Consider the following 17,406-nt stretch of genomic DNA (forward strand, 5'->3'; position numbering starts at 1 on the left):
CAATGGCCTAGGGGGTGTGCCACCAGTGAGTGGCTTCTGCCATCATGTTCAATTATCATGTTAGACAATGAATTATCGAATTCACGTATTGTAATGAAAGTTGTCGGTTTAAATAACAAAAACAACCCTTGTATAATGTGAATCGTTAATTGTATGTTGCGTTTGAAAGCAAATCATAAACCGGAGTTGTTGAGATGTTTTGAGTGGGTTAATTGAGATACAAAATTTGCGAGAATGGGATTATAAACTTAAGGGAATGCTGTGGTTTAGTTTGTATTAAAGTTTAAACGCATGTTAAAAGTTCTTCAAGTTCCCGAGAGAATGGCCTATCGAATAATGTTTTTTCTTGCCTGTCCATCTTTCTTACTGAAAATATATTTTAATATGTTCCATCGTCAATCACAGAAGAACGAATGAGAACAATCAAAATCGAAAAGTGTTTAGAAATAAAATAATGGCGTGCTTTATAAGGAAAAAGACTCACAATCAGATGGAAGCTATGGCATGGTTAGGGTCGCGTGTCAATTTTCTTTTCACCGCTCTTCCCTTTCACGACAAAATAGGATTTTTACTAGTGATTTCTCATATTGAATGTTCTACTTCACAGTTCACTGGAGGGAAACAACGGTTCATTTGTTGTGGGCGTTTGGAAATTTAATACCCAACGGTTCTCCTGCTCGCTTAATGCTCAGCACGCCAGCATCCTTGAAGTTGGACAAATTAATTTTGGTCAAAATGATATTCGATCCTTGTAGCAATAGTTGCAAAGTTTTGATGGTTTACCTTCGGCCTACTTGAAAACGATTCTCCATTCGAGTAGAGGGTACTAAATATTCGCAATATCGAGTTTCTTCGATGAGATCATAAATACGTAATTATATCGATTTCCTTCCACTTTAGTTCATAAAAAAATAAATAAAAGGACAAATTAATGAACCTCGTTTGATCGTTCTCATATACCTGAACATTACTCATATGGCTAATGTCGATTAGGTAATACTATACAAAAATATCGTTAAAAGTACAAGTTTTATTGGATAGAAAATATTAACATGTTGCAGTAATCTTTATTTACAGTTATGAATGAGTTTTTTTACTTTCAACACACTGTGAATTCGTTCGTTTTGCAATTCTAATAAGTTTTGTCCTAAAACTTTACTTTTTTAAGCTCAACCTTCCATATTGTGGGGTTAACAGATAAACAGGGGAATAAAAATGAAATCTATAAATGAATAGAAAGTTGACCACCTGTCATGGCATGATGGCATTCAAGTTGTGATGTTTACTTGTTGAAAAAACGCCATATGCTTGATTCACACTATATATATAATTTGGTATATAAGATTTTTTAAAACTTAACTAATGTTTATTAAAAAGCCGATCTACGAAAGAATAATAAATTTATAAATAAATTATTTGATAGATTCTTTCTGGACAGTGCCTCCACCGGTAGCGGGTTCCCATTTCAAAACAAACATTTTTGGAGATTGCCAAATTGTTATGATGAATTGTTGACAGCAAATCGATCAAAATCGATCTCTTCAGGTCCGCCCCGTCCACGTTAGACAAATAAGTTTCCGTTTCACTGTATATATTACATCGCAATAAAATGAGAATGTTTGCTAGAAGTGGAACCAAAACTGAATAAATCTACATTTTTTTTATGTCCTCATTTTTTTGAACATTTTATTGAACTCTTTTTGCTTAATGACGACGCCACAACGTACGCATAAACACGCCGAAACGCAAAGGAATACAAATAACTTAGTAGAAAATTCGAAAACTTTTCTAATAAAATATGATCGGTATCATAGGTGTCAAAATTTGGAATTGTTTTTTAGCGACCGGTTGTTGAATAATGTGTTGAATCGTGTGTAGCGGTAAGAAATGAAGTATTTTAGAAAAACACCTTTTTCATTTTGGCCGATGTTTCGAGCTTTATTCGGGTCATCTTCAGGGTGACAATTGGATTAGAGTTGATCGGTGAAAATAAATAGAGATGTAAATAACATAAATTTTGAACCAAGTATTTCACCAAAGTGTGGTGTTATTCTTGCGGTGTCTTATGTCCAAACCAACAAATTTTTGGAATAAATGTTCAACCTTTTAAATTAATTATTATAGTTTCCTAGTTCTGATGAAGGGGATATATTTTTCGAAGGATCGACGAAGGAACTAAATGTTGCCTTTGTAATATTGGCCTAATCTCTGATAGTTTATTGCAATGTTGAGGTTCGATCAATTCTTAGGGATAAACTGTACACATTCTTAAATTTCGTCTGAAACTTTATTTAACTTCATGAACGATTAGGATTAAAGTTAATAAGTTCCTTCTATTTTTCTATTGTGTGCATATAAAATATGAACATTGGAATTTATTTGGTTTTATTTGAAAATCGATATCGTCTTAGGTCAAAAACAAGTTTTATCACGGAATATACATAAAAAATATTTTTGGTTTTCTAAACAAATGTTTTGTAGTGACCTTTCAAATTCATTTTTCAATGAAATGCAAAATTCAAATTCAAAATTGAATATTCATTAGGCATAAAAGTGAACGGTGGTAAACAATTGGTTTGACCATTAATGGCCTCATCTTTTTCTGGACAGTTTTTGCAACGATCTTAATTTAATAAATGAGAAATTAGAAAAATCAGTATCTTAAGTAAATACTAACTGAATCGTTATCTGTCAATTTTATCGCAGACGACGTTTAAAGATAGCCGTTTGTCGTTTCTTGTCATTATCGTCTGTCTCTTAGAACCGTTTTGTCTGTCTTAAGCGTATAAAAATACAGTTCGGTCATGGAATTGGAGAAAACGCCGTTGACATTGTAAGTATGCATGTAGTCTTCATTGCATAATCTAAGGAGCCCAGGGGGGTGAGGAAAAAGCCGCGGCGAGAGATGGAGAGGAAAAGAGTGGTGGAGCATAGTGGGGGATGTAATTATTCACTCAGTCATTTCGAAGTTCACCGAAGCAGAGAGCAGGTCGCCTTTAGTCTAGTCGTAGCACGGCATTCTATCGGCGATGTGATTTTATTTGTTCCAGTTTGTCGGGCTCAAATACGGAATACGGATCACTGACAGCAATGACCTCCAATCAACCAGGTACGTCTAAGGTTATATATTGCGTCCATGGAAAGCCAGGAGGATGTTGTGCCACTATTGTTAACACTGACGGAAGTACGGCTGGAAGTGGTGAAATTAAAATCGGTAATTAAACGTTTATAAGAAGAAGCTAAAAGATAATGTGCCTGTTTTCTATATTTTATTTCTCTTATCATTTTGTGAAGTGCCTTTCTTTGGTTTTTGATTTTTACTTTTCAAATTTAGATTTCATTCTTGAGATTATTAGTTCAAATTAGTTTAATCAGTGTGAAAATCTAATTGGACGGTTTTTGTGATCTGTTTAAGCTGACGAACATTGTCACCATGACCGGGGCGATCTCGTCGACAGGAGAGCAAGACGGAAGCTCATCATCGCCAGTGTCCTTTGTGTCTTCTTTATGATCGCAGAAGTGATCGGTGAGTAGAATTTACATTCCTTCCAGTTGTAATCAGCATTTCTATAATTGATAGTCGCACTTACCGTCTGAGTCATATGTCACGCAACATACTATCTTCGGTTGATATGACAGCATGGTACTTTGGCAAAATAATCACAAATACATGCCATAAAATTTAAATAATAACAAAGTCTTAAAATGCAAATACAGAATTTATCGAAATCATAAATCATATTCGACGTTCTTATTCCTGATTTTTTGTGTAACAGCATTTTTTGATCTAAATTTAATTTCATAATACAAGTTTAACTGGCTGTTTACCACCCTCTTAAAATTTTTAGTTTGAAATCTTAATTTTAAGGCGAATTAACATATCCAGCATAAAATTAAGCTAATGTGTTGGGACTTCATTTTACTATTTAGTAAATGTTGTCAGCAACTATTTTTTTAACCAGTGTATATTTTTAGCCGACCTCCAAAATTTTCAAACTTGATTTTATAAAAATTAAAATTGATAAAACATCATCTATAGCTTCACGAAAAACTTTGTTTAATTTTTTTGATAATTGTATAATTCATAAATTACTAATCAACGTGATCGCCTCAAAACGAATCTTACTATTGTTTATCATTTAAAGTCACAAAGAAATTTATAAATCTATTTGTATATGAAAAGGGTTGAATATTGTTTCATATTTTTCTGGATGAAATGTACAGTGGTTATTTGAATTAACGAGATTTCTAACTTGAGCAGTACTAATAAATAGTTACTACTATACAAACTATTCTTAAAACCAGCGATATCAAAATAAATATAATTACATTGATTTCTTACCTCAGTGGTATGAAACTATTAACACCGTAACAGAAAATGATTAATAACAATAGTTCGTTACAAATGATTAATCTGAACAAATTTTTTCGAGACAAGCTATGTTAGATTATTTTTTAAAAAATAAGAACGTCTGAAAATTTTTTAATATTCTTTTATGGAAGTTAAAAACCTTGATAGCTATAATAATATAAAAACATTAATTGCCATAATTAAAATAAAGAATAGTGAATTTTTTTTAATCAGTCAGAAACTCTATAATATCGAATAGGTTAAATTTGTCAGAAATGTATGTGAAATTCGCGGTATTGGTGTTTATAGCTGTGGATGGTGAGAATTCCCTAATTTTTATTTTAATATAAACAAACAAATAAGGCAAGCGGCTTTGCCTATCGTAAAATGTCTGCATTGTGCACAATGGCTCGATGATTTATAAAACTGATAGTGTTTTTATTAAGACCTGCCATCCTCGTAAAATAATTATCATAACAGCCAAACATTTGATTCGTTTAATGTTTATTTTACATTTGGATGCCAGATAGTTTACACAATAGGAAGGGTTTATGATTATTTTAGACTTACATTTCGGCTGACGAATCTATGATCTCGCTTTTGATTATTTTTTACTTGCAACTTTTTCTTTTAATTAAAACATTTATTATTAGTTTTATTTGATTGGTGTTATATACGCATTTATGCAGCCAGCTTTCGCTGTAGAAAGTACGAACAATTCGTATAAAATAAAAAACTAAAAAATGGAATGAAGATTGTGATTATCATTAATAATGTTCGAATTTAAGAGTTTACAAATTACTCCAGCTCCGAAAAGGGAACGAACGAAGTTGTTTAATTACTTCTGAACATGATCCCTTATTAAATCCTTCTCTGTTTTAGGACAGGATTTAGGAAATTTTCACATCATTACTTAATTACTTCAGTACTTCCTTTGTTAAACATCCTCCTTCGACTGTTCTCATTGACGGATCAAGGATGATGATGGAAAAAACAAAAATAATCTCCCTCACCACTCACATAACTTCACAATTAATGATCAATGAAATATCTGGAATAACGGTTAAGTTTTGATAAAATGTCTTGCAACTTAATAAATCCGAACATACTGTAAAGCATAACTTTATGGTTTTGGACAGTCCTCCCAATTTTTAAACAGACCTTATTGTTCATTTGCGTAGATTCCTTTGGAAAAGTTATATAATTATTACGAAGACGTTAAAATGGAATCGGTGGTGTTCTGAGTAGTTATGTGTGCATACAAAATAAGTCAGCATGGGGTTAAAATGTTATGTATATATTATGTGTATAATATATGAGAGCTTTCCTTTTTGCTATTGCACGTAATGACATTTTTTTATTTTATTAATACGTATATTCATTAAAACTAGTCAAATGAGACCATGTATTAATTTTACAATGCTAGTTTAGTAATAAATACATATTTTTAGTCCACTCCTCATTAGTGTCACAGTTTACCTATTTGAGTATCTATGTGAGTACGGTGTATTATGGTTGTATTGCTTGTTCTAGCACACCCCAATGTACCATACGATATAGGTTTTAATATGATTACAAATCATTGTTCTATGTTGTATTGATAGTCGGGAATTCTTTTCCAGCAACCAATAAAGTGGACTGTATTTGAAATCATGTTTTTTCTTTTTGATATGTGCTCTCCATTTTAATTTGTATCTGTTGTCATGACTGAATATTTTGCTGAATTCTTGGAAGGAACTACTTCACCATTGAAGACGATTGGTTTGTCTAGTAATGTTCAATTTGTAAAATTAGCATATATGGATTTCTGGCCATTTTTATTTTGACCTTTCCAGTATCTGTCCATTCAAGAATGCTGTTGACTACCATGCCACAAACTTCTTATTTCGACCTCCCATTTTATTGTAAGTAAATCGCGACATCATTTATTCTTATGTTATTTATTCTTATTTCGTTCATTTCTATGCTTTTTGTGGCATGCACGATTGAAGTCACGGTAGAAACTCTTAAGTAACTTTCCAGACATTAGAGACATATATAAGTTGTAACGCTGCGTTAAATAAATTCTCAATTTCAATATTACTTTTTTGAAAAAGTTTTCAATATTTCTTCTGTTAAGTGTTAACTTTGTCTTTATTATCTCTAGCCATGAGCCTATTTTTTCTATGTGGGGTATTTTGATCATAGGTTTCTTTAATTTTCCTACAGCTTTCCATAACGAATAGTCTTTTTATTGTCTGCTGTTAAGTTTTCCGTATAATTTATAAGAGTTACTTATTTATTTTTTTCAACTCTATTTTTAGAGTTTACGTTTGTTTTGTTAAAAAAAAAAATTATATGATTTCTTTTTGAGGCCTGTATGATGATGTCTAACAATGGAGCAATATCACTAGAGTTTGTCATCTCATTTTCATCAAAGTAATAGAAGTCAATATTCTAACGGATTTCTATTATTCCAACAACAATTCGATTGGCTTAACCACTGTCACTTGGTAAAAATGGATGATAACAAGTTCGGTTATGGTTATTCGATAGCTTCAACCTCAGAAATGTTTGTTCTGTATCAACAGTGCCACATATTCGTATTATTGTACATTTACTAAGAAAGTGTCTAATTCCGCAATATTTTAAGGAAAAATAACGATAAATATGATATGATTAGGAAAAAGCAACTAACGATGCTGAATGTCGATACGAACTATGGCCAGAAAGACAGAAAAATAATTAGTGCAATGATGCATAACATTGAATTTTCACTGTCAAAATGACGAAGTTTTTGTATTTATTAGATAGTAGGTTTTTACATATCACAAACATTTTCGCTAGGACCTATTGGGAAACTTAAAAAACTCTATACTTTCAACTTTGTAAGATTTCTCTGTGGTCGGCGGGGTGATGTACTTGTAGCATGGCCTGATAGACGGGTTACGGGTTTTCGCCTTATTGGTTCCTATTGTTGGTTAAACGCTCCACTTAAGGCGCACCAGACACCAAAATAGGTAGATCAAAACGATGGCCGGGCTAATTTTACAAAAATTACTCCAAACATTTTCGTACTTCGCCCATAATAATGCAGTGTTATAAATAATCAGTGCACAATTTCGATCGGTTAAAATATTAAATTTTAGACCGAATGATCTGAGTTGAATTAACCGATGACGCAGATAAAAATTCTACTTTTATAAAGTTGTGGTTGTTGGCAGTGTCACTGCTGGCAAATGTAATAGAACGTCCACCGACCCCCATCCGCCACATTTATCCGATATCGTACTCCATTGACGAATACTGGATCAAGGTACGGCCATGAAGAAAAAAGCAAATTCAGTTGTTATTGCCAAGCTTCGACCTATTGTAAGGTCATCATCAGGGCAAAACAATCTTAAATCTGTCTGCAAATTGACATATTTAAGTTTTTACAGGCGATTTCAAATTTCCTTGAAGACCGACTCAGTCCTAACATTGCCAAGGACAGTAACAACGGTTTGACCATACCTTATCCAGAGTCTTGAATGGTAAAGTAGTTGATACTTCTCACACTGAAAATACTCCATTAAAACCATTACTTCAGAAGAAGTATTTGGACTTGTTTGAATTATTTTTGATAATAAAAGAAAGGATAAAGTTGTTTATATAACTAGCGCAATGAACCAGTTGGAAGAACCTTTCCGCTTCTTCTCAACATTTCATGTCGTGATGTTCTTAGGAACTCGTGGTTATCTTGAGCCAAGTTACATCACCAACGAGGGTCGTTTGGCGACCTACACCTGGCCAGACGGCATTCTGTCTGGCATTCTATCCGAATTTCAACACGTCGGATTGTTTTTAGTCTGAACTTTTTTATATATGTCATGTATATATCAGGAATGTCTTCTCCGCCGAGTAGGATGAGTGAACTGGAACTGTTGCATTGTCACACCATGCAGTTTGGCTCTGAAGGGTTATTCCTTGAATTAATGAAGCTAATGCGTGAAAACAGATTACTTTTAAATCATGCAGAATTTTTTTTTTTAATTCCATCTTCTTGGACTTGCTACGATGGGCAACTAATGAGTATATAAATAAAGTGCCAACTGTCGTTAACGCTTCAGCGATTTGAAATGAACAGAAAGTCGGTCGGGTTTTCATTGCGTTTACTTGATTTGCTGTTTCATTCTCTTTCTTATTCAATAAACGACACCATTAAATTTTGAGAGAGATAGAAAATTTGCCGTTAAGCCGAGAATGGGCTGGGTAGACAGGTGAAAAATGAGGATGAAAGTCTAGTTTAACACGCCAAATAGTTTATTGAGCTTTCAATTATTGAGGTTATATAAATTTATATTAATACATTAAATTTAACTGTATAAATTTTAAACGATTTTGCATGAAGACACCCTCTTCCAAAATGCAGGAATGATTTGAACGATCATTCAAACCTGATGAAAAAGTTAGAGTTTATTATATCAAGCTTTTTTTCGAATTGACTTATAATGAGAGTTTAACATTATATGCTAATGCTAAGTGAAGCGTGAATTATTCAAATCGGGTTCTATATGGGCTAATATTACGTTTTGTATTTGAATAAGCACTCCCAAACCGCTTCGGGTTTTAAATAATGAAAGTGAAAAAAAAGTCAAAACGTCATCGATTAATTAAACAATGACTATTTTCTCCCTTTCTCTCGAGTGGACACATGGCTGTAAGCATTTTGACTATAAAAAAAAGTAATTATTATATAAATATTAGAATTGTTGATTTTAATAACACTGTTAGTAAAGGAAGTTAGATTTTGAGATTCTAAAAATTTTAAAGGTTTCTTTGTCGAGTCTGTTAAGAGAACTACTTTTTGATGGTTGTCGTTTGCCAGGATTCAAAATTTGCTCTTAGCATTACATATCTGACATTACACGGTCAATTGTTCATTAATTTCTCATTTTCTTTAGTACTTTTTCACGGAAAATCATATCTCTAATTATATCTGTAAAACAATATAGGCTATCAAGGAATTTAGTTTCGATAAGACGTAAGAAGGGTGGTTTTGTGGTTTACCCGAACCGAGCGATAACTTTGAGAATAAAACTTTTATCTTTAATCTTGGTTGAAAGTTTTATCACTTCGAATTATAGATTAAACTAACTGAAAATATCCAGTTTACAAAAATTGTAACGCAAAAAATAGTGATGAATTTGTCTTAACTTAATAATTAATAAAAGATTTATTGCTTCTCAAATGCTTGTTCTATTAAAAAATAACAAAAATATAATGAAAGTCATCTGAAGGCACACAATTATATAAACAGATGGGGTAAAACTAACTTAATTTTAATGACTAAATCTTCCAGTGTTACACCATGGAATATTTTTTATTGAAGTTTTAATTAGGTATTTTGTTTTCTTAAACGCTTTTTACTTGCCAAAAAGCAAAATTTTGGCAGCCACTTGTGTCTTCTTCGTAATTTCATATGTCACCAAACCTGGGCTGCCTACTATGCATTTCACACTCAGATATATTTTAATGAAGGTGGCTACACAGATAACAAATAGTAAATTAATTCCTGTCATAAATGAGGGCTTAACGTCTGCTCAACCCGATGAGGAGTCAAATCATTTTACAGTAGTTTTTTCATACTATGCTCACGTAAAACGCCATAAACTGTGCCGTTATTCGATCCCAGGACCGCAGGCGAATCGGACGCCTTAACCACTCGGCAACCGTTTTCCCCTAGATAACAATTAAAGAATAAATAAAAGAATTTTATGTGTGATTTAATGCCCATGTTTCTAACTCCATTTTGGTATGGTGAAATGCTCAAAAAGATTCTCGGAAAAAATATTCAGGATAAGGATACTGCAGGCAGGCTTTTATTGATTTACAAATGCAAACCCCTGTATTTTTTATAGTCTTAAATGATGTTTCATGTGTGTTGTAAATACCATTTGTAAATTTTACAAATTGTAAATACTGTACACGATAATGAAACTAAATGTCAAAATGAACTTCATTCAATCTCAAAATAAAAACACCTATAACAGACCGAAAGTCGCGTATACTGGCACAAACTATTTGATGGTGAAATATTGTAAAGCTGTATCTGACAACCAATTCAAGACCATAATATAAACCAATTCAATGAAATAATTAATTTATAAACAAATGCCTTTTATTGTGCAGACGAATTTTTGAAATTTTTTAGGTAACACATATTCGTATATTTTGTTTATTGTAAATATTTATTTATCCATTGTGACAAGTGTACTCGTTTTATTTTATATACGTACGCTGATTTTCGAAAATTATATCTTCTTCATAGCTACTACAATTAAATCTCTCTCTCTCTCTCTCTCTCTCTCTCTCTCTCTCTCGTTTCTTCTTGTTCTTGTTCTTGTTCTTGTTCTTCTCCTTCTTCTCCTCGCTATCCTTCTCTCATGTACCACTCTTTAATTTCGGATCATTTTTTGTCTTGTTAAATGTTCAACAACTCGCTTAAATGTCTTTACAACTTAATTAACTTTTAACTAAATGAGAAGCGGAATAGTTTTACCAAGTGTTCTTTTAGCTTCCCATTGAGAGAAATTTGGTTAGGTTAGCCGTCCTCGATATTTTTGAGGTACAATCAAACTTAAGTATAAAATTTTCTTCTCTTCCTTATTGGTTCAAACCTTTTTGTTGTGCCTGTTGGAAACAATTTCGTCCATAATTTGAAAATTTTTTCCTAGAATATTCAATAAAAAAAAAAAAAAAATGGGGAGTAGGAGTGCAGTGTCTTCATTTTAAATTACCCTTTTTTCATTTAACGTTACTAAAATTTCCCTTTTTCTCTTTAATGTTAATTTATTTTTGTATGGTATGTATTTCCGTACCTTGAAGTAATTAAAACCATTGGTCGTAAAACCAGTAGTATTTTTCCTTTCTAACAGTCACCAATCCTTGATATCCTTTAATCAATAAGTCAAATCTTTAACTTTCAATAAATTAAATTTAGCCCATGTTAAATTAGTACAACTATTGCATTTAATTCACATTTATACAATTTAAAAAAGGTATATCACAATTATTACAAGGAGGGTTCCCATGAATGAATGTAACGTCCAAATTATTCAGTTTTACTGATTTTTTCTTACATTTGTGTGAACTATATTGCTCATTTATGTCATTTTCGGGATGAATTTACAAACAGTATATCAAATTTGAAAGTGTAATTTGAATAATTAAAAATATTGTAATAGTACGATAGTAAAAAATAATGAATTCGCCAAATTTTGTATTGAGTCTGCGTGATTTTTAAACTCCGAAACGAAGCGACGATAACAGATAATCGTCAATACCCCGCAGACCACAAAGAGAAATCTCATAAATTTGTAAATTTTTTATTTCTTCCAATACGTTCTAGGAGAAATGTTTCCTATTTGTATGAAAATTATTATAATTTAACAAACATGGGAACTTAGTTTTTTTGAGCTTCAAATCATGATTCAACGTTAGACGTCAGTGTGTCCAGAATTTAACTACAAACAGTTCTTATCTTGAAGAAGTGCACTAATTATTTTTCTGCCTTTCTGGCCTTGGTTCGTATCCTCATTCAGCATCGTTAGAAACTTCTTTCCTTATAATATCATCATATTTATCTTTTATTTTCCTTCAAATATTGCAGATGTTGACTCATTTTCTTGTTATCTATCTATATAAAACAGTTCGTGACTGACTGACAGACAACGCACAGATCAAACGGCTGGATCTAAAGGGCTGAAATTTCGATAGTGCATACCTATAATGACATGATTAGCCGCAAAAAAAGGCCCTAAAGGGATCGATCATATGGACAATTTTTACCATGTATAGACCGAAGTGAACTGAAGAAGAAAGTAATTTGAGAAATGAGACATTATATATGAAAGTTATACTATCATTCTCCATAGCATTAGAAAGGTACATTAAAACAGTCCCGCGTGGACGAAGTAGCGGGGAAAACCTAGTTTAATAATAAATAATAAGTTGTAACTATCAAATATGATGTTATCATTCATTATTGCCAACTTTTAGCAGTGGGTAAAAAATGTCGGTTTCCAACTTTAATACAATTTTTTAAATTCACTAATTTCGTGGTCCGCTTGACCAATTAATATCATATAATTGAGNTTTTTTCCAGTCTTATTGCTCTTGGTGTACTTGAAATCCTTTAGAATGTTAACTTAAAATGAGGCGAGAAAATTGAGTGATATTGCGATATCGTCCAATAGACCTTAAGAAGAAATCAAAGAAATTACATAATTTTTTCATTTGGTGCAACACAAAATGAACAACTTTGAAGTTCATAACTTAATTACTTTGAAACCACGTGCCGTCTTATTTTGTCCAAGCGTCCCCAAATACTCAGTACCACAGATTCCGTTTAAACGTCCATATTCATTATATAACTTTTCCAAAAGAATCTACGCAAATGAACGTTTAGGTCTGACTAAAAATATCCATAAATAAAAAAATCCCTGATCATGCCGTCTTATTTTGTCTGCACACATAACTACTCAGAACACCACTGATTGGATTTTAACGTCCATCTTCATTATAATTATATAACTTTTCCAAAAGAATCTACGCAAACGAACAATTAGGTCTGTTTAAAAATTGGAAGAACTGTGCAAAATCATAAAGTTATGCTTACGGTATGTTCCGATGTATTAAATTGCAAAACATTTTTATATAATCAACGTTATTCCAGATATTTAATTAATTATTAATTGATATGTGTGAGTGGTGAGGGAGAATTGTTTTGTTTCTGCGATATCATCCTCGGTCCATCAATGAGAATAGTCGAATGAGGATGTAAACAAAAGGAATTACTGAAGTATTAGTAAGTAATGAAGCGAAAATTTCCTAAATCCTATCCTAAAACCGGTAAGGATTTAATAAGAGATCATGTTCAGAAGTAATGAAACAACCTTGATCAGTGAGAACAGTATGAGAATGTATAATGAAGTATAATGGTCTTCTAATTTCGTATGTTAATCCTATCCTAAAACAGAAAGATTTACTAAGATATCATGTTCGCAAGTAATTAAACAACCTCGTTTGGTTGGACTCTTTTTGAAGCCGGAGTAATTCGGAAATACTGAAATTAGAACATTAATGATAAGCACAATTTTCATTCCTTTTTTTAACGAGGGTTCGCAACAGCAAAGGTCATATAAACCCTCAGGATGCCGGTGTTGTTGCAAAAAAAGCCCACGTGTAAGTATGTCGGGTTCGAATGCAGGGCCGCTGGATTCGAACCCGGGACCTTTACCTTACAGTGATGAGCGCCGTGTCAACGCCTAAACCGTTGCGTTTTATTTTATACGAATTGTTCGTACTTTCTACTTCGAAAGCTGGCTGCATAAATGCGTATATAACACTAATCAAATAAAACTAATAATAAATGTCGTAATTAAAAGAAAAAGTTGCAAATAAAAAATAATCTAAAGAACTCATAATAGATTCATCAGCCGAAATGTAAGTTTAAAATAATCTTTCCTATTGTGTAAACTATCTGGCGCCAAATGAAAAGTAAACATTAAATGAATCGTTTGTCTGCCATGATAAGTACAGATTTATGGCGTGTTTATATTAAAAAAAAAAATTAACGGAATTTGCACCGCCGATTACTAGAGAAGGAAATTGACAGCCTCCTTATCCAAGCGTTTTGACCGCGAATTTGAAGAGAAGGATATGCTCAATTGCCGGACTGTGCGGAGGCGTTTTGAAATTTTTGAAAGTGAGTCGACTACACGTCTGGAAAGCGAGCAAGGCCCTGGTCGACCATCTGCAGGGATAGGAGGCCTATCCTAAAAAAAGCCAAGGTTTGTCACAGTCGATTGTGAATCATCACTGATACAGGTTAGAGAAAGCGAAAAGAGCACGTTTGGAAGTTCCACCCACCTGGAAACAGAACGTCGACCGAAAATATGCCGGTTGCTCCATTAAAAACAAATTATGATTGGGCTACATGGAAACAATTCCTACTAGCAATGAGGTTTTCGAAAGGCGTTTCTGGTAAAATTAGGGGGGTTGTTTTGTTTCAAAGTCCATGCCTAGTTTTCGATTTAAAAATCAAATATCTTAATGTATCCACTTGTTGCATATCGCAGTGGATACAGTCTACGTTGCTAACTCCATGTCAAAATTGACGTTGAAACATAACGGGATGATCGGACAATTGGCGGTTTTTGGTCGTCACATTAAAGAATGCTAAGCATACGGATGCGGCGCACTGGCTGTATAGTTGAGTCTAGCGAATTTGTCATCACGTTGTAAGCTCCTACCTTTCCCGAGAAGAATCGCCTTATGAAAGTTGTGTCCTGTTGGAAATTTTCTACCCTATTAGGGACCGAGAAAAGGTAGTAGTGCGCATCATTTAAAAAAAAATGTATACAACCCTCCGACAAGCTGGATCTTCAAATCGGTTAAAATACGTATACCGCTAGTCTGTTCCTGACAGTAACCATTTTCTTTATACACCAACGTAGAAATTTTTTATTTATTTATTTTCATTTTATTTTAAAGAATAGATAATGCAAATATATGACGCGGCGGCAATTTGTTGAGGTATACTCAAGAATAAATCGATTCCTATTCCATCGTATCTGGAGACCCGTTACCGATACTCGTTGCACTATTGCGTATCAGTGTATGATACGCGACACGGCGATACGATAATGTTCTGTAAATTGATAAGGTCTATTTAAAACAACTACCACGTATGTACGAAAGTCTGGCGAAATCCTGGAATTGAACTTCCACCATACTCTACCGCTGACCTTGCTTCTTCAGACTACCACTTCCTAGCATTGGCCTATTTCTTTAAAGGATATTAATTCAACACACTTATTTTAATGTAAACCAAATTAAACGAGACCAAAGATTTATAAATTTTAATGAAAATGATTTTTTGATGGTTTGAAAGCAATTTCACCAAAACAACCCTCCGACTTGGTGGTCTTTAAATCGTCTAAAAAACTTATACGACTAGTGTTCCTGACAGTAAACACTTTCTGTACACACCAACGTGGAACTTTTTTATTTTATTTTATTGTAAAAATATAGGCAGCGGCGGCAATTGGCTGAGGTATGGTATGGCGAAAAAGGATACTAGGAAGCGGGGTTTGCACTACAGCCTTCTGGCTTATTGTATCTCCCTAGTTCCTTAGTTCAGTGCAATAGACTCAATCCTTCTTAGAAGTATCAGGTCATTGACTGTCGCTGTTGCAATTGATTCCCTAAGTTTTTCCGTACGTTAGGTCAAATCTCCTCTGAGCTGTTGCTTCGCATTCAAAGATGATATGCGTGGCTGTTTCCTCCTCATTACATAATCTGCAAATGGGATCATCGCTGTATATACCCATGTTATGTAGACATTTTCTCAGATGCCAGTGACCGGTTAGTAGTCCTACCACTCCTCTGAGTTTGGCCCTCTCCAATTGCAGCAGTGTTTTTGCCAGTCTTGGTGAGGGTTGTTTCATCATAAGTTTACTATGTCTACCACCGCTAGAGTTTATCCACTTCTCCTTTTGTTTTGTTTGGATCCATTCTGCAATGGAGGATTCTATATTTGTTTTTGTTATACCAAGAATAGGTTCGGGGCCTATGTATGGTCTTGCAGATCCTCCTCTGGCCAGTATGTCTGCTTTCTCGTTACCAAATTTCCCTGTGCCCTGGCACCCAAGATTTCATCAGGTTGTTGTGTTTCCCCTTTGGAGATTTTGGATGCATTCACTGACCAATTTTGATGTGATTCTTTTACTTGCTATTGCTTTAATGGCTGCTTGGCTATCTGATCTTATGAGGATTTTTTGTCAGTGTAACTTCTTTTAAGATTTTCCAGGGCACAAGCATTGATGGCATGTATTTCTGCTCGAAAGACCGAAGTGTACTTCCCTAATGAGTTTGATTGGTCATGTTTTGGGCTTGTACAGAAAACGCCTGATCCGGTTCCTTCGTTTGCTTTGGAGCCATGTATGTACCATATCATTGTGTCTGTTGCTCTCCTGTGTTCTTCCTCTCCTTTATAGTCCTTTGAGACTTTATAGGAAGTTGTGAAGATTGTTTCCGGTGGCTTAGGTGTACTCATGGATAAATTGATTCCGATCAGAAATTCGTGAGTTTTCATAAAAATTATTTAATTCTGATGGTTTGAAAAAAAAATCACCAAAACACCGGAAAACCATTTAGTGTGATAGATTAAAATTTAACTATCAATTTTATTTCCTAGTTTTGCTCTTAATTGGGTGACAACTGGAGCTACATGCGGTCGAACATTTACACGAAGTTTTCCCCAAAAATGGAGCGAATGGCTTCCAGAAGAACTTCCTCAATGTATCTAGTATAGTCAAAGATCTATTCTGTATTATAATCAGATCGGTACGGACATAGACGTTGATTCCACCCCATACCATAATTGACTGTCTTTGAAAAGGTTGTGACTCACGTAGGTCACTTGAAGCAAAGCCAAAGCCACGGACGTGGTGAAATAGCGAGTACTCACAGACCTGTCGAACCAATTAGGATCACTAATATAGTGAATAAGAGATTTTTACTCTGTGATTATGTATTTATCGGGTGAATAAAGGCTGGAAAAAACAAAAGCCTTGCCTACTTCCCAACCATAGGTTTAGATTGTACATAATTTTAGGGTAGTTGATGGAGTGGGGTTGCAGAAGTAAATTACGAACTCTTAAGTAAGCAATGGCCCTAACAGCTAGCCGGCTGAAAAATATGTTTAGCAATATAAATTGTTAAAGCCAAAATAAAATATTTAAAAAGTAGGTTTTTGTCGCCTCTGACCACTGTGCGGTGGACAAGGTTGAATGGAAACCACCAAACTACCAGGTAACAAGAAAAGTTCGTGCGGTTTTTCATTTGTTATTGTTTTAATACAGTTAATCAACATTATCTATTTGCATTGGAGGATAGGTGTATACATCACGTAATACCAAGTATATAATATGACAGCATACAGAAAAATTGTTTTAAACGTTCACTGTAAATTAAAAAACATTTTCTTTCTCATGACTTGTGTAAATTTATACTCGATACTAGGGCAGCTC

The 17,406-nt window shown here is 33.6% G+C and overlaps 1 protein-coding gene across 6 annotated transcripts in view; it reads left to right on the plus strand.

Moving 5' to 3' along the window:
• The window catches only part of LOC106674416 (zinc transporter 2-like), a 63,028-nt gene that overhangs the window by 33,755 nt on the left and 11,867 nt on the right, over positions 1-17,406 (plus strand). For 2 of the 6 annotated variants that reach the window (XM_014407111.2, XM_014407113.1), the window contains exons 2-3: positions 3,051-3,214; positions 3,416-3,526. In XM_014407111.2, coding sequence (XP_014262597.1) covers positions 3,051-3,214; positions 3,416-3,526 — 275 coding nt within the window. Of the gene's footprint in view, positions 1-2,505; positions 2,834-3,050; positions 3,215-3,415; positions 3,527-17,406 lie in introns of those variants that run through there. The other 4 variants (XM_014407112.2, XM_014407116.2, XM_024230448.1 and 1 more) reach the window with 3 other exon arrangements.

The sequence above is a fragment of the Cimex lectularius genome, unplaced genomic scaffold (assembly GCF_000648675.2).
Source record: "Cimex lectularius strain Harlan isolate CLEC.00 unplaced genomic scaffold, Clec_2.1 scaffold65, whole genome shotgun sequence".
Taxonomy (NCBI): domain Eukaryota; kingdom Metazoa; phylum Arthropoda; class Insecta; order Hemiptera; family Cimicidae; genus Cimex; species Cimex lectularius.